At 47.6% G+C, this 20,482-nt stretch overlaps 2 protein-coding genes across 2 annotated transcripts; both read right to left on the bottom strand.

The window, feature by feature from the left end:
* Nucleotides 1-256: 256 nt before the first annotated feature.
* On the bottom strand, nt 257-3,400 carry adipoqa (adiponectin, C1Q and collagen domain containing, a). The gene is made up of 6 exons (XM_047023861.1): nt 3,291-3,400; nt 2,478-2,707; nt 1,878-2,083; nt 1,700-1,780; nt 1,470-1,610; nt 257-1,217 (listed from the first exon to the last, which is right to left on the bottom strand). The coding sequence occupies exons 2-6, from the start codon at nt 2,686-2,688 to the stop codon at nt 1,095-1,097; spliced, it is 762 nt and encodes a 253-aa protein (XP_046879817.1). The 5' UTR covers nt 2,689-2,707; nt 3,291-3,400; the 3' UTR covers nt 257-1,094.
* Nucleotides 3,401-9,283: 5,883 nt separating this feature from the next.
* LOC124470138 (pinopsin-like) lies at nt 9,284-18,876 on the bottom strand. The gene is made up of 4 exons (XM_047023889.1): nt 18,248-18,876; nt 16,077-16,405; nt 14,144-14,377; nt 9,284-11,458 (listed from the first exon to the last, which is right to left on the bottom strand). Exons 1-4 carry the CDS (start codon nt 18,756-18,758, stop codon nt 11,165-11,167), a joined length of 1,368 nt encoding a protein of 455 aa, XP_046879845.1. The 5' UTR covers nt 18,759-18,876; the 3' UTR covers nt 9,284-11,164.
* Nucleotides 18,877-20,482: the final 1,606 nt, after the last annotated feature.

Here is a 20,482-nt window from a genome sequence, read left to right as displayed (position 1 = left end):
TAGGACAAAAGAAGACAGTGACCAGAAGAACAGTCCTTGTCCAGGGATGTCTGCCAGCTGATAATGAAACACTTCCTAGTCACACCCCCCCCCCCCCCCACACCCCACTCCCCACCCCACTCCCCACCCCAGCCCCCACCCCAGCCCCCTCCTCCTCTGCCCAGCCTCTGAACCCCCATCCCACCTTCACTCTCACAGCTCACACAAACACAGAAGACAACAGGCCTCTGGAGAGCAGAAACTCAACTTTATTGATCCAGGAGCACTCAGACACACTGATGTCCGTGGCTCCAGTGTCCATGGAGAGAGGCCACTCACAACACTGAGACATTGTGGCACTGAGGCATTGTGAGGCAGCAGGGATGCTACACTCGACCGAGGCTTTTCACAAACCATGATTCACCACGCAAAATGATCCCTTCTAGTTTTTTGATCACCCAACCACTACTGTATATATTACAGTAATATCCATAACATGACAGTTACAATACAACAGAGTCATATTCTACGTTCATTTGACGCTGAGCTGTGAATCATCTAGCATGCTGTTCTAAATTGGCAGTGTGACCTTTTGTCATTGCAGATCATTTTGGAAGAATCTAATTTGAGACTGGACTGTAAATATCACCCAGCAGGAAGACGGACCACAGTCTCACACTAACTGTCACTCCGGGCCACAGGCCAGTTGGATGTTGACAAATGGATAGTGAATGAAGAGAAGAAAGGGTTGAGGAGGGAGAAGAGGAGAAGAGAGGGACATGTCCTGTCCCTGAGAGATTTAGTCATTTAGCAGACGCTCTTATCCAGAGTGACTTACAGTGAGTACAGGGACATTCCCCCCCCGAGGCAAGTAGGGTGAAGTGCCTTGCCCAAGGACACAACGTCTTTTGGCATGGCCGGGAATCGAACCGGCTGATTAATAGCCCGAATCTCTAACCGCTCAGCCATCTGACACCCACAGTCAATGATCAGGGAACTTAACTTTGCTCTCCACACAAGGCAGTGAGGCGGGGAACAGGAGAAGGGGAGGGGCACAAGAGAGATAACAGGGAGGAGCTTGAGGTGATGGGAGGAGTCAGAAATTACGTGACATCTCAACGCCAGTGGTTCGCCAATGGGCTGACGGGTAGGCGGGGCTGGATCAGGAAGCCAGTGAAGGTGGAGTCATTGGTGATGTCTGCAAATACGGCCCCGTTCTCCATTTCTGGGCCGTACACCTGCAGGAGTACAATGACAGTTTATCTCCGTCAGTTACCACATAGTGAGTGCAGGCGGGTGAACCAAGCTAAGTAGAGGCAGACTGAGTAGAGGCAGGATGAGTATAAACAGGTAAGTGGATGCAGACAGAATAAAGCCAACAGGGTAGAGGCAGGCATAATAGAGGCAGCTTGATTTGAGGCTGGTGAATAGAACCAGGATAAGTAGAGGCAGGTGAGTGGAGGCAGCCGGCAGGCTGAATGGAGGCTCACCTCCAGCCACACCTGGTCTCCAGCTGCAAGGGTCAGCACACTACCCCCCGAGGCCTGGTCAAGGTCAGAGGTCAAATACTGGTCCAGAGTCAGGGAGACCACACGCCCATTCCTGTAAAGACCAACCCGTAACCCCTCACCCTGCAAAACACAGTTATCAACACATGACACGTGTGAGTGTGATTGAGTGTGTTTGCGGAAGTGTGTGTGTGTAAGAGAAAGTGAGACACCTGCACGGTAAGATGGAAGGTGAAGTAATACACTCCAGGGATAAAACACCGGAACTTTCCCGAGATGTCATCATAGTGATGCTAAAAATAAAGAAAAACATGAATAAGAAAAAGCTGCAATTGTTCAATGACCTCTATATCTAATGAGTGACTGTTCCAAGGGTCGCGCGCACATTACCTGTTCGTTGTAGAAGGTCTTGGTGAACATGATCGGCGTATCCACAGCCGAGGTGGGAGAGGTCAGACCCACGCTGAACGCTGAGTGGTACGGGAAAGAGCTCTCTCCCCTGTTCCCCTGGAGACCTGGCGTGCCAGGGAAACCCCGTAGCCCCAGCCTTCCCTCGCCCCCCGGCACCCCGGGCTCCCCCCTCTCCCCCCTGGGCCCTGGGCAAGGAGCAAATGACAAACATGGGGAGGTACGGGAGGCAAGAGACGGAGAGGGGGGAGAGGGACGGGGACGAGGACAGAGGAGGAGAATGTGGAGGTGGAAGAGAGGAGGAGGGGAGTAGGGGGAGAGGAGTAGGGGGAGAGGAGTAGGGGGAGAGGAGTAGGGGGAGAGGAGTAGGGGGAGAGGGAAGGCATGAGCTGGCCGAAATGTCGTCCCACACATCTATGTACCAGAAGTCCCTACACAGGTGTACAAGTGAAGTTGGAACCAACACCAACAACCGACAGAGTATCACTTGAGTGAGAGTAACTGCACACTTGCAGCTGTCTGTGCCGTGCAGTAAGCACACAGCATGCAGCAGGAACCCAACAGTATATCAGAATGTGTAACCTTGGTTTCCGGTCTCTCCGGTCTCTCCAGGACGCCCCTCTCTCCCGTCCCTCCCTGACTGTCCGTCCAGACCAGGGGTCCCAGGCACCCCCCCCATCCAGCGGGAACAGCCTTCCCTGGGGTCAACGCTGGGCTCCTCCTCCACCCCTCCACCCAGGCACCACCCCACTGCCAGCATGCACATCAACAGCACCCGTCCCACTGTGGCCATGGCAACAGGACAATGGTCTCTGAAAGGACAGGAAGTAGGAATCAGGAAGTGGAAAATGAATGTTAAAAATGGTAGACCACTGCTGATTTGTTGATGAGACTGGAACAGGGATGTTCGCATAAACCAGCCTGCAGACAGCCTATGAATAGTTAAGGTTAGTTTAGCTTGATGCTTTGTAAACAACAGAGCTCAGACCGTCTATGTCTCCATGCTTCACTTGGTGTGATTATGGAACTGAACTGGGTCTGAAAATGGCCCTGAACACGAGTTTTACTTGTTCAAGATTGCACAGGTGGTACAGAGAAGACATGCTGTTGAACCAACAACAAAGCATCAAAATGGCCACATGCAAGTGTGTTTCTATTTTGATCCAAACATAGTGGACATGTTAATGTGCTTCATTTCACAGAGAGAGAGAGCAGAGAGAGAGAGAGAGAGAGAGAGAGAGCGAGAGAGAGAGCGAGAGAGAGAGAGAGAAAGAGAGAGAGAGAGAGAGAGAGAGAGAGAGAGAGAGAGAGAGAGAGAGAGGGAGAGAGAGAGAGAGAGAGAGAGAGAGAGAGAGAGAGAGAGAGAGAGAAAGAAAATCTAACAAATTGTCTTACCTTTTCTCCTAAACCCCTACAGTGCAAGGAGAATGAAAAACGAGGTGAACAGCGGTGATGGGACCTGCGCTGTCCTTGCGTGAAAGCAGTGTGTGTGCGTGTGTACATGTGTACAGTCTGTGTGTGTGTATGCGGTGTGAATGTCACGCCTATATATATCTTTGACAGAGACTCACCAGCTGGTGACAAAGTCACACACGTTCCCTGTGCCAGTGACCTGCCAGCCATATTAAAACAAACTACACACACGCACACACACCACGCACGCACTCACCAGACAAAGACACACACTCATACACATACACACACCCGCACACAGAGCAGATCTGTGTGTCCCTCTGGTGGTCACTGGATTGTGAGCGCTTCCCTGTGGAGACGCTAAGGAGAGCCAGAGAGTTGGTGCTAGCTGAATCACCTTGAGATGGAGCGAGACAACCCACCGCGGGGCCTCCTCCTGGGAGGTCTGGCTCAGCTCTCACCTCTCATTAGAGGAAGGAACGCTGAGACGAAGAGATGGAGAGACACGGCGAGGGAGGGCGGTGGAAGGGAAAGGCAGGAATGCTATCTCTCCTTTCTCCTCCCCCCTCTTCCCCTCCCCCCTCTTCCGCTCCCCTGTCCTCCCCTCTCCTCCCCTCTCTTCCCCTCCCCCCTCCTTCCCTCTCCTCCCCTCTCCTCTCTTCTCCTCTCCTCTCCTCTCCTAAGTTAGCAGAAGTATGCGCCCCTGTAAAGGACAGACTTAGAGTCAACACTCCACCGGAATATTCCAGAGCACGCCACTGATTATAAGGTGCCATGGTGCGAAGGTTAAAAAAGAACAAGAAAAATGGCCCTGCTTACCCCCCTCCCTCCCTCCTTCTTTCTCTCTTTTTCCCTTCTCTCTCTCCCCTACCCACTCTTTCCCTGCGTCTGAGACAGTGTGCACACACACGGTGAATTCCTCTGAGGGCAACACTGTTGCTGCGGTGTGAGCAGGACTTTGTCAGCCTCCCCATCTTCACACGTTTCCTCTGTGGGTACAGGATCTGCCTAATACCCTATGTGGACATCATGCTCTACATCCGCTCTTTCACCTTGCCCCACATCCAGTCTTTGTGTCGACGTGTGTGTATGAGTGTGTGTCGATGCATGGGTGTGCACAGGTGTGTGTGTCCGTTTGTGTCTGTGTCCACGTCTAGATGTGTATGTATGTGTGTGGGTGGGTGTGTGTGTGTCTACGCGTGTGCGCGCCTGTGTGTGTGACACACGGAGGCACAGATTCCATTACGGCTGTAGATTCTATCTGCGTCGGGAGTCACAGTGAGCTCCGAAAGGAAAACGTCTCGTCAGCACTTACACAAGTCCTCTATCTGTAGGATTAAACAGGCAGAGCAAAGCCACGGTGTAAAACCAGGGGATTTGAACAAAATCTTTTCCTCCTCCTCTTCCTTTAAAAAAAAAACGTGCTTATGTTCTTTTCTTCATCCTCCTCCGCTCTTTCTTAGTCTTAACTTTTTTCCGTCCTCTGTTCTCTGAAGGTAAACTCTGATTAGTCGTCCAGAGAGACCCATGGCAGGGAGCAGAGTCATTTGGATCATTTGGGGTTGAAACACGTCCTAACTGTGTAGCAGTCCTAGCCCACTAAGCTGACCTAGCCCCCCCCCCCCCCCCCTCCCCCACTGACACACACAAGCACCGCCTCACACAGCCCCTCACACACACACGTTGTCGAACCACACATAGATGTGCACACTTCAGGATATTGTACACAGAATAACTAATTACGCTGTTAAATTGCATGCATTTTTTCCCCATAATGCTTTGGTGTGTTTGTTAATAACTCAGCTCAGAGGCTCGTTCACATTCCCTGTAGGAGAATGAGAGACGTGGCACATATGGTGAAAACACAGACAGGAACAGGACATGAGAGAGAGAAAGAGAGAGAGAGAGAGAGAGAGAGAGAGAGAGAGAGAGAGAGAGAGAGAGAGAGAGAGAGAGAAAGAGAGAGAGAGAGATGAGCACAGACTGAGGCAGGTAGGTATCATTGAACTGCAGAGTTGCTGGAAGATGAGGTGGGACTTAAATTAATTTCATACTCAATTAATAGGAACCTTATCATTAGTTACCTAATTAACAATTACTGTATAATGGGGTATTTGATATGTTGGAGGCATTTCCACTCGATATGGTGATAACATGACATGAGAAAACGTTATATGTTTGTTTGGATATGGAGGTTTCTAACGGTCAATTTAACCTTTTACTGTAACTTTTAGGTCATCTGTGTGTAAATAATAGTGTTTATGGTGCAAATGAAGTTTTAGAGAAATAGAGAGAAATAGAGAGATATAAAGAGAGAGAGAGCGAGAGAGAGAGAGAGTGAAAGGATTGCTGAGTGCAGTATTGTTAACAGTTATTAGTTATATTTAATGTTTTTTTAGTTTATGTTAATTTTTTTGCATCAGATACCTTAATGGCGCTCCCCTGTAAGGTCATATAAATGGTTGTGATTGGCCCGACCGGATTCAGGTTGGTTGTCGATCAGTTTGAAAAGGAGGGTGGCCAGACCAATCTGCCATAGCAGAGGAAACACAAGCTCACAGACAAGTCTGGTCCTCAGTCTGGATCATGTTATCTAGGAAACACGTGTGGATCCTCATCATTCTCACCAGCTCCTTAGTAGACCTCATACCATAATGTTCTACCCCAGAAACTTAGTTTGCTGTGAGTTAGTGATCAGTTTGACAGAGTGTTCCAGAGGAGTCAAGGCTGTGTTTGAGGGCCACTGTGCGCCCCCGTACTCAACGCATGGCCCACGTCTGATGGCATAGCGACAGGTCGTCGTGGAAACCTTGGCGTGATGGATGACTCTTCCTCGTGCTGTCGTCTTGCCGATGCTTTGGTGTTTATCTTGTTATCCTTCGCTCTGAGCACTCGTTTATCATCCCTCTATCCACAGGGAGGGGCCTGATTAAATATTAATTACATATGAACTTACAGGCAGGCAGGTGTGTGTGTGTGTGTGTTTGGCGGTGTGTGTTTAATCATAGTTGTGTGCCTGAGTGAGAGTGTCTGTGTGTGTGGTAATAAGTCTCATCTAACCATAATGACCATTATCCAGTCCTAGTCTTGCCTGCACGCTGAGATAACTGCATTTACAGAGATAAGGCTTTGGAGTTGAACGGCCTTTTAACTTTTGGACTTTTCTTTAAGGGAAAAGTTTGGAAATTCATAGTGAATGGAAAGAGGTTTATCTTTACAAGCACACAGACAAACACACCCAGAGACACGCACCACACAGAAATAGAACGTACACCCTGATGAAAAGATTGTGAGATAGTGCTATGTTGGTTGAACTTTGGTTAACTAACTACTTACTGAGAGGCAGATTTCTATGATATGCATTTACACATATGCTTTCCCACTTCCTTCTTTTTCAGTTTTGATTTGCAGATGTGCCATCCAGAGACACAATGCCTGAGGGGCTTGTCCCTGCGTGTGTGTGTGTGTGTGTTTGTGTGTTTGTGTGTACGTGTGTGTGAGAGAGGCTCCTAAACGCAGCTGTGTAGTCTAGCAACAGATGGCTCAGTCTCATATCTCTCTGGGTCTGTGAGTGCTATGTGACCCCTTATCTTTAATCTCTGACCCCGTCTTTGACCTTTACGCTTTATTTACAGGCTCTTTCACTCCTGTTCTCCATGTAGCGTTATGGAGGGGTGTTCGACTCGCATACACATCGACAGACATGGGTTAGTGGGAGCGAGGGAAGGAGGCAGAGAATTGAGAAAGGGAGAGAAACAGAGACAGAGATAGAAAGTCAAGATTATGATCATCAACGGCAAGGTTCCTCTTCATCATCATCCTCCCTGAGAGAGAGAGCAGAAGAGGAGGAGAAAGAGACATGGAAGAAGAGAAAATGGAGAGTAAACAAGTGTCCTATGTTCTGCAGCTTGTCTGTGTGTGTGAGGAGGAAATGCTTGGATCCGCTCAACTCTATGACCTCATCAAAAGCTATTTCAGCACACCTGAAAAGCATAAATGGGTGTCTGATAGTGATTTTAATTGTGTGTATGTCTTTCTCTCTGTGTGTGTGCGTATGCTTTTTGTGTGCGTGTGTCTTTGTGTGTGTGTGTGTGCGTGTTGGTATTTACATGCAAAACATCTCTTCCAACAGCTGCACCCGACAGCCTGACCGCCTGTGGCAAAACCAAGAGAGAGAGAGGCAGGGCAAAGAGAGAGAGGAAGACATGGAGAGGAAGGAACAGAGAAGAGGGAAGGAGGGGAGAGAAGGAAGGGTGAGAGAGCGGGGGAAAGGGGGAGAGTGAAGTGTGAAACTTGGCGGTGGAGTGTGATGTGCTAATGAGCCTGTATCATTGAAGGGGAGATCTGCAGAAGGCCAGGCTGAGACCAAGAGAGGGGAAGGGGGCGTGGAGCAGGACAAAGAGAGAAGAGAAAGGAAAGATCTCTATAGGCTGGTCCAGGTGCCTGCTGAGGTGGACCAGGTGACACGTGTTCCCTGCTCGAGAGCTGAACACACACACATACACACACCCGCAAGCACACACACACACGCGCACACTGACCATGGACGGATTCATACGTCTGTGACCTAGAGCTGCCTCTGATTAGTGACTTATTGACAAATCACTGGAGCCCACATGTCCTTCGTTTCAGAGGTGTGTTAGGTCGCTTATCTTGAACAAGAAGAAGGTCGTTAAAACTGAACTGCGGCTGTCCATAGCTATGCCTGGGTACAACGGAGGCTGTTTGTTGACCCTGGTCAGTCTGAAACATTGCAGCTCTCCACACCACTGTGCATCCACATGGCGTTCATCACTGTGGCGGTTCCCTCCTGCTGGCTGGCCCAGGAACCCATCTCTCCAGAAGTCATCATCAACGTCTCGGAGACTGTAGTCTTGTGAATTAATTCAGCTCCATTCATGCGTGCTACTTGCTAAGGCTCACAGTTCAAGTTTAGGAGCTCTGCTCCCATATGATGTGCAAATCAGGGAGGTACGATATTTAGGCAGCTCACAATTATTGATGGTTCTGTGGCAACAGCAGAGAGGGCCAAACTTGGGAACGCGAGACAAATGTGCCACACACCTCAGACTGAGCCTCCAAAGGTATCCAGAATCAATCATAGAATATCCCCCGGCGCTCAAAATAATTCCCTCAACAGACTGATCCTAAGAGTTATGAAGAGGACAATAATTAAGTCACTTTTCTTATTTGGCTCATATTTGATTTGTACCAACTGTTATAATTGCCATTATAATTGCTTTGCCGCCATAAAAACTAACAAACGAATCAATGCTGCACATTGGATGTAGGGGTTGGAGTGATAACTCAATATCACAGTCCATGTTAACGAGATAAAAAACAATATAAGTAATTTGTGAATTCATTATCAGATTAAAGGCTTCGCTCGACAAGGATTTTTATAAAATGGGTTTAGAAAGGAATTTATCTTAAGGAAGTATGCTTTGACAGAAACACACACACTTGGACACAGACACACAGACTCATACTGTATAGTTTGATATCATGGCTTGAAGGAAGATAAAAGACAAGAGTAACACTTTATTAAGTAAGAATGTGTTTGTGTGACTTCAACTCATCATTCATTCATGACATGACCCTCTGAAGTAATATTTGTTTAAAATATTCTGTTCTCCCGGATAGTTTCCCTGCAGATGAAAGATTTAATTTAAAATATGAATCTCCTCTATATCCTTCGACAACGATTTAATAATGGATAGGTTCATCTAACAAGAATACTACTACAAATCGGACGAGGCCCGTGCCAGAGAAAATCTGAAGATGTGTTTTTGTGACTGTGTGCAAACAACCCATCACACACATTCTGAAACGTCATTATCATTCTATATTCTATTCTATAATGAGAAGGCAACATGTATTTGTGCGTTATTTGTTTATGCTACGAAAAACAGTGTAAAAAGCACAACACCATTTTAAAAATAACACTTGAACAATCTTGACAAAAAACTGCTGTCTTTATGATTTAATAAATAAATAAACTGTTTTTGATAACATACAAATGCCACTAATAACACGCATTTAAATGCATCTGAATGGATCCTAGACTTCTATAATAGTGTCTCCCCTTCTTGATATAAAGCAGATCTGTCACAAGTAAAAGTAAAGGCATACATTAGTTTTTCTTGCGTAGAAGAAGAATTAAAAATTAATTGCATAAAATGTTGCTGATTTCTATCAACTGTTAACCACTGTGTCCAATCCCCATGTATCAAGCATGAAAACGGATTCAGAAAAGATTGCTTACCCCCCTTCTCAACCCCAAGTAATCCTTTAAAAACATATTTCACAGAAGAATCCTCAATCCTCAACATTACATACAAACTGACAAAAAAAACATAATTTACAAAAACATCATGCACTTATCTGCCAAAAAACATTGTGCCTCCCAGAACTGGTAGAGAAAAACATTTTGATTAAGAAAACACAATTAATGAAGTTACATAACTAAGATACACTTAATCAATATAAAGGGAAAAGCTTGACCTATTTTTGTTGCCTTTTGTAATTGCTTTATTGCGGCAGAGCAAATGTGTTTATGGAGAGTCATTTCTATTTCTGTCTGTAAAGTGCTTTCTTGCACATTTACATATGCATTGCAAACATGCAGAATACATTGCCATTGGTAAGTTCTGAATATGACCTCAAACAGCACAAACCTGTAAAGTTCTTATCTCATTGCATGTGTAACTTTCCCCTCACCCTTACACAAACCTACTACAAACTAAATAACACTAGTCTCATTGCTAGTTGACTGTTTTTCTTAAGATTTGCATGCTAATAGTTAATGTCCTTTCTGAAAACAACCACAGTAAACCGGGATTCATTCTAGTACTTTTGATGACAGTGGCGACTGCCTTCAGCTCCCTCCACAACATGAACCTGGACTCCATTTCCCCCCCGTTCTTTCCCAAAGCCCCCAGGGGTGAATAGATGGAGCCCTCCTCTGCCTGCCCTGCTCTCAGTCTGCTCCCAGACTGGACTCAGTCCCAGGGTGGTTTACTGATGCACAGATGCACAAGCAACATTGGATCTTTGGTTCAGAAAAGAGAAAGGAAAAAAACAGCCGGATTGTCTCTTGAAAACTTGACTTTGGGTCAATCTAGAGCCCTGTTAAAGATACACTTCAAGCATAAGGACACCTCTGAACTCATCGCGTTCATTACGAAGTCTCAATCCAGTCTATGTCCATGCAATCTCTGCAATGCCCTGGCAAGAACAAACAACTCGCCCAGATAGCGTGAGCATGTTCATGGGTAATATTGTGGGAGATCAATGAAAGTGATTACTGTGAGATTCAATGCGACGTCTTTCCCCTTAACCCCTAGTCGATCAATCAGTTACTCAATCAATGTTATTGATCAGAACAACACCACTACTTTGATATCTCTTTAGAAGAGAAATCCCCTTGGTCCAGCTATCATGCACAGAAAACAGTGTCAGCATTCAAGTAACCTCTAGGTTTTCCATAGAGCTGCTCTAAGGACCAGAGCTTAACCTTGTAGCTTTGACTCTGGTAGACAGAAGTGTGTTACAATACAGTGGAGAGTCATGTAAGGTTAAATCCCCTATTGATCACTGTATCTTTTGCACACGACATGTTCTGTCCCTTGTCTCCCTTCCACCCTGGTTAGCAAAGAATCTGATGAGCACGACTAAAACACCTTCAAGTGGGGCTTACTGGACATAAGACTTGCCCAAGATCTCTTTAACGACCCCTGACCTTTGACTGCGTAAATGGTTAAATGTCTAGAGGAATGTCCATTTCTCAGTATAGTCTTTCTTTATGTGGGCCCTCCTGCCTCCTGGTATCTCTCTCTCTCTCTCTCTCTCTGTCTCTAGACATTATAATGTGCCACAAGAGTCAGTCTGGGTCTGGGCGTGCCAGTGGGAGGGGTCTGAGGTGGGGAAGGAATGTGGGGATTGGAGGAAGGTTGACAGTTTGCCGCCTCGGACGATTGGTGGACAGAATGGGGAGTGGGCGGGCCAATGGGTGGCAGCCCAACTCTAACGTTGTGTCCGTTTCCATGACGGTTGTTTCGGAACGTTTTGGTCGCACGCGACGATGTTTTGTAGCTGGAGCCATGGTCAGGGGTGGAGCAACTCAGGAAAGCTCTGAAACACCTGTAGAACTACACACACACACACACACATCATTTTAGATAGTTTTATCCAGTCAGTTTTTATCCAGTTAGGTACAAAAAGGCCAGTACAAATCAACACCACCTGTCCAATTACGGTACGTGTGTGTGCCAGATATCTTCCCCACGCCCCCACACGTGACACAGATGCAGGCTGTGTGTCCCCCGAACAAACGTAGTGTACTTAGTATACTCTTCAGTTCCACACGTATACTTAGAGTCTACTACATTTTCCCAGGAGACATCGATGACGGCCTCAAAGCTTCCTCTCAGCGCCGAGGAGAGGAGCTAAGAGAAGGAGATCCTCTCTGACCTTCTCAGCGTGGCGACGGGCGGGTGCACGGGTGGAGTCGTGAGACAGCGTAGTGGGATGGTCCTGAGAGGGAAAGCAACTGGATCCGTCTGGAATGCTCTGGAATCAGGAGGGAGGAACAGAAACAGTTCGCCCTCTCCAAAAGAAAACCTCACCTTGTAGGATGTTGACTAGTTTACATTTTAATGTACTAACTGAGCAGATCATTTTGTTCCAAAAAGGTCTACTGACAATCAAGGACAAGTAGGACGGTTATAACAGTATCGGCGTCACCAGTGCAAAAGAACGGTCTGTGCTATAGAGCGCTAGAATGACCTCTTTATAGTTAAACGAAGGTTAAACGATGACGAGGTTGAAAACAAAGGTTGAGGAGGGCCAACAAATGAATGTGACAAGTCAGTGGTGAGGGGCAAAGAGAGAGAGAGGGAGTGAGAGAGAGAGGGAGAGAGGGAGGGAGAAAGGATGTCAGAGAGGAGCGGAGAGAGGGGGTTAGAGAGGGAGGGAGAGAGGGAGAGCTTGATGAAGGATAGAGAATGTAGGAGGGATGAGATATCGAGAGAAAGGACAGGGAGGCGACAGCAGGGATTATCTCGGAGCTCAGGAGCAGATTGGTATCTGACTGAGACAAAGACCTAAGCGAGGCTCAGGTGCGTGTGCTCGTGTGTGTACATGTGCATGTCTGGTACGGGTGTCACGGGTGTGTGAACATGTGTGTGTGCAGTCTCTTCAGCTCATCTCTTTGCTGAAACATGACAGAACAATACCTCCTTGTTTGTGACGAGTGTCACAGACCATGAGGAAATATCTGGCATTACTGATATCATCAAGTCACCACTGTTAGACACACTCTTCACTGTGAACAGACTCTTACACAAACCCTTATTGTTGTGGACACGCTCTCCTTGAGACCCGTTCTTGAATCCATGCAGCACTTAAAGTCTTCAACTCGCCTCAACTCAATGTTGCCATGGATATGGGCTGGGAGGAACTGAAGACTGACAGCGCCACACAGGTGTCCGGTGTGTGTGTGGACAAATAACTTGGTCAGAAGCATCGTAATTGTTAGTGCCTACAAGATCAGGGTTGTTTTATAGAATTCATTGCAGTGAAAGTACAAGAGTCCAATTATTTTTCTCATGAAACTCAATGTTCTCTCAGGTATAGTTCTGAATAGAAATCGTTACAGCACTGTCTGACAGTACAATCAGAGGTCGAAATGTATTCCCTCAGAGAAAACTGCTGTTTCACTTCTGAACAACTATAACACAATCATACAAACAAGAGTGTAATAACGGACTTGACAGGATTACTTGCAAACACACATACATGTACACACATACATGTACACACACACACACACACAGACTGATAAAGAGGGTGTGTGTGATGGGGATGAGAGAGGATGGGATTGCAGAGAAAGGTCACAGCCACTGTGCTCCTCTCTGATAATGGAGTCCCTTGCTAATCAGAATCAAAGGTAGCTCTCTTTTTGAAGCTAAAACTAGCTCTCCCTCCTTCCTCCTCTTTTACTCCGCTCCGTCTGTCCTCATTTCTCCTCTCCCCTCTTTCTGCCTTCACTCTCTCCTCTCCTCTCTTCTCCCCTCTGTCTGCCTTCACTCTCTCCTCTCTTCTCCCCTCTGTCTGCCTTCACTCTCTCTCCTCTCTTCTCCTCTCCCCTCTGTCTGCCTTCACTCTCTCTCCTCTCTTCTCCTCTCCCCTCTTTCTGCCTTCACTCTCCCTCCTCTCTTCTCCCCTCTGTCTGCCTTCACTCTCTCCTCTCTTCTCCTCTCCCCTCGTTCTGCCTTCACTCTCTCTCCTCTCTTCTCCCCTCTGTCTGCCTTCACTCTCTCTCCTCTCCTCTCCCCTCTGTCTGCCTTCACTCTCTCTCCTCTCTTCTCCTCTCCCCTCTGTCTGCTTTCACTCTCTCCTCTCCTCTCCCCTCTGTCTGCCTTCACTCTCTCCTCTCTTCTCCTACTCTCACTCTCACTTAATTCTCTCTGCTCCTCGAGTCTCCTCTTCTCTCATGGTAGGTGTTGATGATGAGGAACATTAGTGTTGGTGAGAAGGTGAGAGATGACAGACTTGTTAAACACATAGGAACAGACAAGTCTTTTGTCCGGTTGGATTTAATGGATTTTCATCAACTGACCAGCCATTGTAAGCATGTACCTTTTCATTCTGTATGTTCACCTTTCCACACCTGAGGCGTGACATCCGTGTGTGTGTGTGTTTGCCCATTAGTGTTTGTGTCTTTGTGTGTTTTCAAAGCACCCCCACCCCTCTTGTCACCTAATGCACTGCTGTTCACAACAAGGTTGATAACGGTGGCTGCAGCGTGGCTTGAGGGTGTGTGTGTGTCTCACCTGCTTGTTCATATATATGTATATGACCGGGTTGACCACAGTGGAAGTCTTGGCCAGCAGGGAGGGGATGATGGTGACCTCAGGGGACAGGAAGTCACGGGGGCCGAAGGTGGACAGGAGAGCCGCCACACCGTACGGTAACCAGCACACCAGGTAGCACGCTACCATGGTAACCACCATCACCAGCACGCGTTGCTCCCGGCGACGGGACACTACCGAGCTGACACTGCTGACCTGGAGAAATGGACACACACACACACGACAGATGTTGAAGCGATAGTGCTATGAAATGTGGTAATGCGTTGATGACCATTGCTATAGCACACACAATCATCACACTTACACAGCAACGGCTTGTTCTCTTATGGGCATAAATCAGACGCACTATTGTTCTTCCTCCTCTACTTCATCTCTCTCTCTCCTTCACCTTCTGCTGCAGTTCTTTCTGTTAAACCACTTATGTGACCACACGACCACACGTTGGCTCTTTCTCCCTCTGTCTCTCTGTCTCTGTCTCTCTCTCTCTCTCTCCCTCTCTCTCTCTCTCCCTGTCTCTCTCTCTCTCTCTCCCTCTCTCTCTCTCTCTCTCTCTCTCTCTCTCTCTCTCTCTCTCTCTCTCTCTCTCTGTCATTCTTTGTGTTTCTGTGTCTTTGTAATTGAATATCTCTGAGTCGGGTTACTGCTTACGACTCAGGCCAGCTTGAGTCCCACTGCATAACTGCATGCGTGTCTGCGTGTAACAGGGACATGCGTTTGTGTGTGCTCTAGAAGCAGGAGATAATCCCCATGAAACAAAACACCTCAAGAGAAACACAACACAGGGCCATTACGAGCACACACACACTTAGGCATGTGCACAACTTTTTGGTTGTTTAAGCTCTGGATGGAACCCTTGCCAGGTGGGAATCTTATTCACTAGAATCACGCACACAAATGCACACTTGACTGAACAATACATACACAATACTCACAGTTGGTCCCCATTCAAAAACAAGATTGGCAAGAGGACATAGCCCTTCTTTCTCTCTGCGTCCTTCATCCCTTGCCTACAGCCTTGATCCTCCTCTCTCGCAGTCTCACACACACACACACAGACACACACACAGACACGCACACGCGCACACATACAAAACCCACACAACGTACAAACTTACTCACAAACACAAACAGGAGTAGCTGGGCTCAGGGGGTTTTTCAACAGGCATTCCCCGTCATTAGCAATGAGCCACGTTAAAGCCCTTCTCATAAACAAAAGGCTCCACAGGGCCTGATTCGAATGAATCTAATCCCTTGTTGTCTTGTCATTAGCAGTTAGCCAGACACCCCCAGTTGTCTGGATGGGTTTGCTCTGAGCTAGAGTGCATGAGCCCAACTCAGAAACACCTGAGAAACAGATATCCCGCAGAACACTGAGTGAAAAACACTCTTATGTCAAACTGAACCCAACTCCAGTTGAGGAGCTTGGTCATGGATGATGGATGGCTGGGTCGCTGGTTTTTACTGTACACGGTATGAGGGCGAAAAACCGACACCTACTGTATCACCTGCATGGGTCAGGTACTGTATCACCTGCATGGGTCAGGTACTGTATCACCTGCATAGGTCACGTTCTGTATCACCTGCATGGGTCAGGTACTGTATCACCTGCATGGGTCACGTTCTGTATCACCTGCATGGGTCAGGTACTGTATCACCTGCATAGGTCACGTTCTGTATCACCTGCATGGGTCAGGTACTGTATCACCTGCATGGGTCACGTTCTGTATCACCTGCATGGGTCAGGTACTGTATCACCTGCATGGGTCACGTTCTGTATCACCTGCATGGGTCACGTTCTGTATCACCTGCATGGGTCAGGTACTGTATCACCTGCATGGGTCAGGTACTGTATCACCACAAATGAGGGGGTCCGGTGAGGGGTCAGGGGTCGTACCTGTCGGATGGCGGCCAGCAGTTTCCCATAGGAGAACACGATGACGAAGAAGGGCAGCAGGAGGCAGAAGGTGAACAGGCACACGATGTAGGAGATGTTGTTGGGCGTCTGGGTGCTCCAGTCCACAGAGCAGGTGGTCCCGGGCCCCTCGGGGCCGTAGCGGCTCCAGCCCAGCAGGGGGGGCACGGTCCAGGCCACCGAGTACAGCCAGGAGAAACACACCCCTCCCAGGACGGGCCAGTAGTTGCGCCCGTCTGCCTGGGTGGGGCTCAGCATGGTGCAGTAGCGCTCGTACGACAGCACGGCCAGGGAGATGAGCGACACGATGCCTGGTGAGGGGGGGGGGGGGCGGGCGAGTGGGTGGGTGGAGAGAGGGATGGGGGGGGGGTGTCGACAGACATCAGCCGCAGGCCCTTGCACAAGCACACACACTGCCTCACGCACACACACACCGCCTCACGCACACACACACTGCCTCACGCACACACACACCGCCTCACGCACACACACACCGCCTCACGCACACACACACTGCCTCACGCACACACACACTGCCTCACGCACACACACACTGCCTCACGCACACACACACTGCCTCACGCACACACACACTGCCTCACGCACACACACACCGCCTCACGCACACACGCGCTGCCCTCACACATTTGCCCGCACACAGATCCAGAAACACGTTCAGAATTTTGTAGATAGCCTAATTGTTCTTGAAATAATATTATACGGAGATAATTATAATAGCAAAGACAAAATGCCATTCCCCAATCAGGGCTCTATTGGAGCTATTACAAAACCCTACTGTTGTCACATATTGAGTCAGATGTTGGTGAGTAATCAGAGTTTTGTAGCATGATTAGCTCTCATCTACCTAATCAGAAGATATGGTTTAATGAGAATGTAAGGTACTTCATTGGGCCACTACATCTAGTCTCAATCACCTGCTGCTATGGAAACCATGATTGGCGCCGACCCTAAATCCCCTCACTGCGGACACACTCAGCGGGTGCTTGCGCCTGGCTGCAGAGGTGTGTGTATGTGTGTGTATTGAAGGGGTCAGCTGGTCTATTGAACACTGACTGCTTGAGAGTGTGTGTGTGTGTGTGTGTGGGGGGGGGGGGGGGCGGGTGGAGGGACAGGGGGGAAGCGGGCGGAGGGGGGGGCGGGCGGGCGAGGGGTAGGTGAACTAAGAGCTCTCTTTAATTAGTGCCAATTGAGACGTGTGTTATAACAGCTAATGGACTGACCATGTGTGTCCGTTCTCAGGCATGAACGCACACACACACGTACACACACACGCACGTACACACACACACATACGCACGTACACACACACATACGCACATACACAGACACAGAGACACTCCAGTCCTTTTCTCTATCAGATGTGAGTTTTCTTTAGTTTCTACTAATTACTTTTTCAACCATTAAACTACCCAATCTATCTCCTTAGATCCTAGCAGACCAATAGAATAACAAGTTCAAATGAGCACGTGAATGTACAGGAGCACCACACCAATGTCACATCAACTGTGTATTTCAAAATATTTAGAACCTCTTGTTCCAGTGTGGTTCAAAAGAATGGTGGCAAAATACATTTCCGTATTGTGTCTTGGAGGATAAAATGCTCTGAGTGAGAGAACGTTCACGAAGTTTAGTGGGAGAAAGTGCGGCTACATCAGCCTAGACCTCGAGCACTAGCACGGTGGTTGATGCGGTTACAAACAAGTGGTGTGTTAGAGTCAAGACTGAGTTGGGCTACGTCCAGGAACCGTCCACCGTCTGCGGTACAGGCATGGCACGGATCCTTGCGCAAGGACTGCCAAAGAGAAACACTCAGCAACTTGAGACAGATTAGATTAGCCTCCTTCATGTTCAATCATTCATTATTCTTAATTCTTACTCGAATTAAGTGTTACTTAAAACTGTCTTGTAACAGATATTTTTTAGACATTTTCAAGACATTACGTAGAAATCTCGACCACCATATTGAAAATCGTTTTTATGTAGGCTATAGGTGTGTTCAAATATATAAAAGCTGATTTGTGGAGATTAACCGACACCTGTTTTACTCTTGCACAGCCCACTAAAAAGTGAACACAAGAGAAATGGTTGTATAGTTGTTTGAAACCGTAGTAGACTATTTGTCTGGTACTCACCTAAGCATGCGTTAACGAAGCCATACCATACGCAGCCGCCGCGTCCGATCAGCCACCTGCCCTGCGTACTGGCGGCAAAGCTGAACGGGGTTCCAAGTACGCACACCAGCAAGTCACTAAACGAGATACTGACAAGCAGGAAATTTATAGGCGAGCGCAGTGTCCGGTACCGACAAAACAGAGTGAGAACCAAAAAGTTATTGAGAAAACCGAACGTTCCGATGAATCCGAGGCACACTGCAACCACAAGGTGCCCGGTGGGGCTGAGAGTTCGCGAGACCACTGTGCCGTCTCCCACTGGACAGCTCGCGCAGTTTAAGCTCACATTTGATACAATCATACCGGCCCAAGGGCAACGGTTCTCTACTGTTCTTCGTTCCCCGGTGAGCAGCGCGTCCTGTTGACTTTTGAGCAAAGAGAGACCAACTGGTATAATGCCAAGCCCATCATGGAATGCGGAGACATACCCATGGAAGCTGCATTGGACCTGCTGTCCACTGGTGAACTTCATTCACCGGCTGCTCGAGACAAAAAGTTTCAGTGATCTGAATACGTGTCCCGGGGAACAGTGTTAGAAGTAGTGTGCAGTCTTTCACCGTAAGGCCGCGAACGTCCTCGCGCGTTCATCTCCTCGCTCATCCTATCGGGTACCATGATGCGCTTGGGCTTTTATCGCTGCCTGCACGTTGACGTGGGCCGCGCACAAGAGAGACAGAACGGTAACTGAAAACACAGCGGACAAAAGATAATTGGAGGAAATGGGGGGGTTGAGGGGTGGGAGATTTATCGTAATTTTCTGAGGAATGAAAGCATTGTGTATGCCTTTTTGTGTGTGTGAGTGTGTGTGTGTGTGTGTGGTGTGTGTGTGTGTGGGGGGGGGGGGGGGGGGGGGGGGGGTTGTGTGTGTGTGTTGCAAATTACCATGGTGCTATGAGAATTGTTAAGTCACATTTTTATATAGGTCTATTGTTTGGTTTTTGTTTTACAATGTCATTTAATGAAGTTTTTCTGTTGGCCAGGATATGAGATCAAGACTTGCCACAGGTTTGGCAACAAACAAAAAGGGGAAAAGCATGTATTACATAAACAATAGGTAAGCACTTAGGGAGATGAACCTAGCTTATACATAGTCTCTGTTTGTGTGTGTGTGTTTGGAAGTGAGTGTAGTGGCCCTGTCAGACCCATTGATTCTGATTTTCTCCCAGATACATGTCAGGGGTTGAGCAATGTAATTTACTCTTAAGGCACTGGTAATCAATTATATTGAACCTAAACTTCATTCATTCACTCTCTGTCTCTCCCTCTCTTTCTCTCACTCTCTCACACGTACACACACCCAGATAACCCCACACCCTCACAGGGTTTTTTGTATGTGTCATTTATTTACGTGTCATGAGTTTTATATATGATTTGGAGTCAAGGTCAAAATCATGGGGACCACAGAGTATTTCCTAAATGCACAAACTCTGTAAGACAGACACACACACACACACACAAACACACACACGTACATACGCATGTCACGTACTAGTAACTCCCCCAGTGAACTCTAGAAGGCCAACCACCACAGGTCATGTCATATACAGTAAATAGTTTCCAAACTCCTAGGCTTTGTATTTTACCTTTCAATCAACACATCATGAATTCATCATTCTATCATTCTCATCCCCCCCCCCCCCCCCCCCACACACACATCCTTCTCTACTTCGTTCTCTGTCTGTTCAGCTGGGCTGTGATCAGCACAAGGAGAGATAGCTCATTTGTCAGAGCCACAGAGCTGGACACAGCAAGAAAGGTAGACAGAGAGAGATATAGAGCCATGCGTGTGTGTGTGTGTGTGTGAAAGAAAGTTAGAAAAAGAGAGATATTGAGCCGTGCGTGTGTGTGTGTGTTAGTGAATGAGAGGTAGAAAGACAGATATATAGAGTCTGTGTGTTTGAAAGAGAGTTAAAAAGAGAAAGATATAGAGCCATGTAAAGATGTGTGTGTATGTGTGTGAAAGAGAGGTAGAAAGAGAGAGATATACAGCCATATGCGTGTGTGTGTCTGTGTGTGTGCGAAAGAGAGAAAGAAAGAAACGTAGTTGAAAAAGAAAATCCAATTCTGAAAAGTGGATGGACAAAAATAGAGGCAAAAGGGGGTGAGCTTGTGCTTGTTGTTTTGTTTGTGTGTGTGTGTGTTTCAGTGTGTCTGTCTGTGTGCATGTGTGTGTGTGTGTATGTGTTTCAGTGTGTC

The sequence above is a fragment of the Hypomesus transpacificus genome, chromosome 8 (assembly GCF_021917145.1).
Source record: "Hypomesus transpacificus isolate Combined female chromosome 8, fHypTra1, whole genome shotgun sequence".
In the NCBI taxonomy this organism is placed as follows: Eukaryota; Metazoa; Chordata; class Actinopteri; order Osmeriformes; family Osmeridae; genus Hypomesus; species Hypomesus transpacificus.
Note: the sequence above shows the minus strand (reverse complement) of the source record. Positions and strands in the feature narration are given on the sequence as shown.

Excerpts from the sequence above, each read along its gene's own strand:
- adipoqa (XM_047023861.1), bottom strand. The coding sequence starts at position 2,688 with ATGGCCACAGTGGGACGGGTGCTGTTGATGTGCATGCTGGCAGTGGGG. Across the intron at positions 2,084-2,477 it reads CGGAGAGACCGGAAACCAAG|GGCCCAGGGGGGAGAGGGGG; the intron begins GTTACACATTCT and ends CTCCTTGCCCAG. Across the intron at positions 1,611-1,699 it reads CCTTCCATCTTACCGTGCAG|GGTGAGGGGTTACGGGTTGG; the intron begins GTGTCTCACTTT and ends TGTGTTTTGCAG.
- LOC124470138 (XM_047023889.1), bottom strand. The coding sequence starts at position 18,758 with ATGAAGTTCACCAGTGGACAGCAGGTCCAATGCAGCTTCCATGGGTAT. Across the intron at positions 16,406-18,247 it reads CTTCGTTAACGCATGCTTAG|GCATCGTGTCGCTCATCTCC; the intron begins GTGAGTACCAGA and ends CCCCCTCACCAG. Across the intron at positions 14,378-16,076 it reads TGCTGGCCGCCATCCGACAG|GTCAGCAGTGTCAGCTCGGT; the intron begins GTACGACCCCTG and ends CCATTTCTCCAG.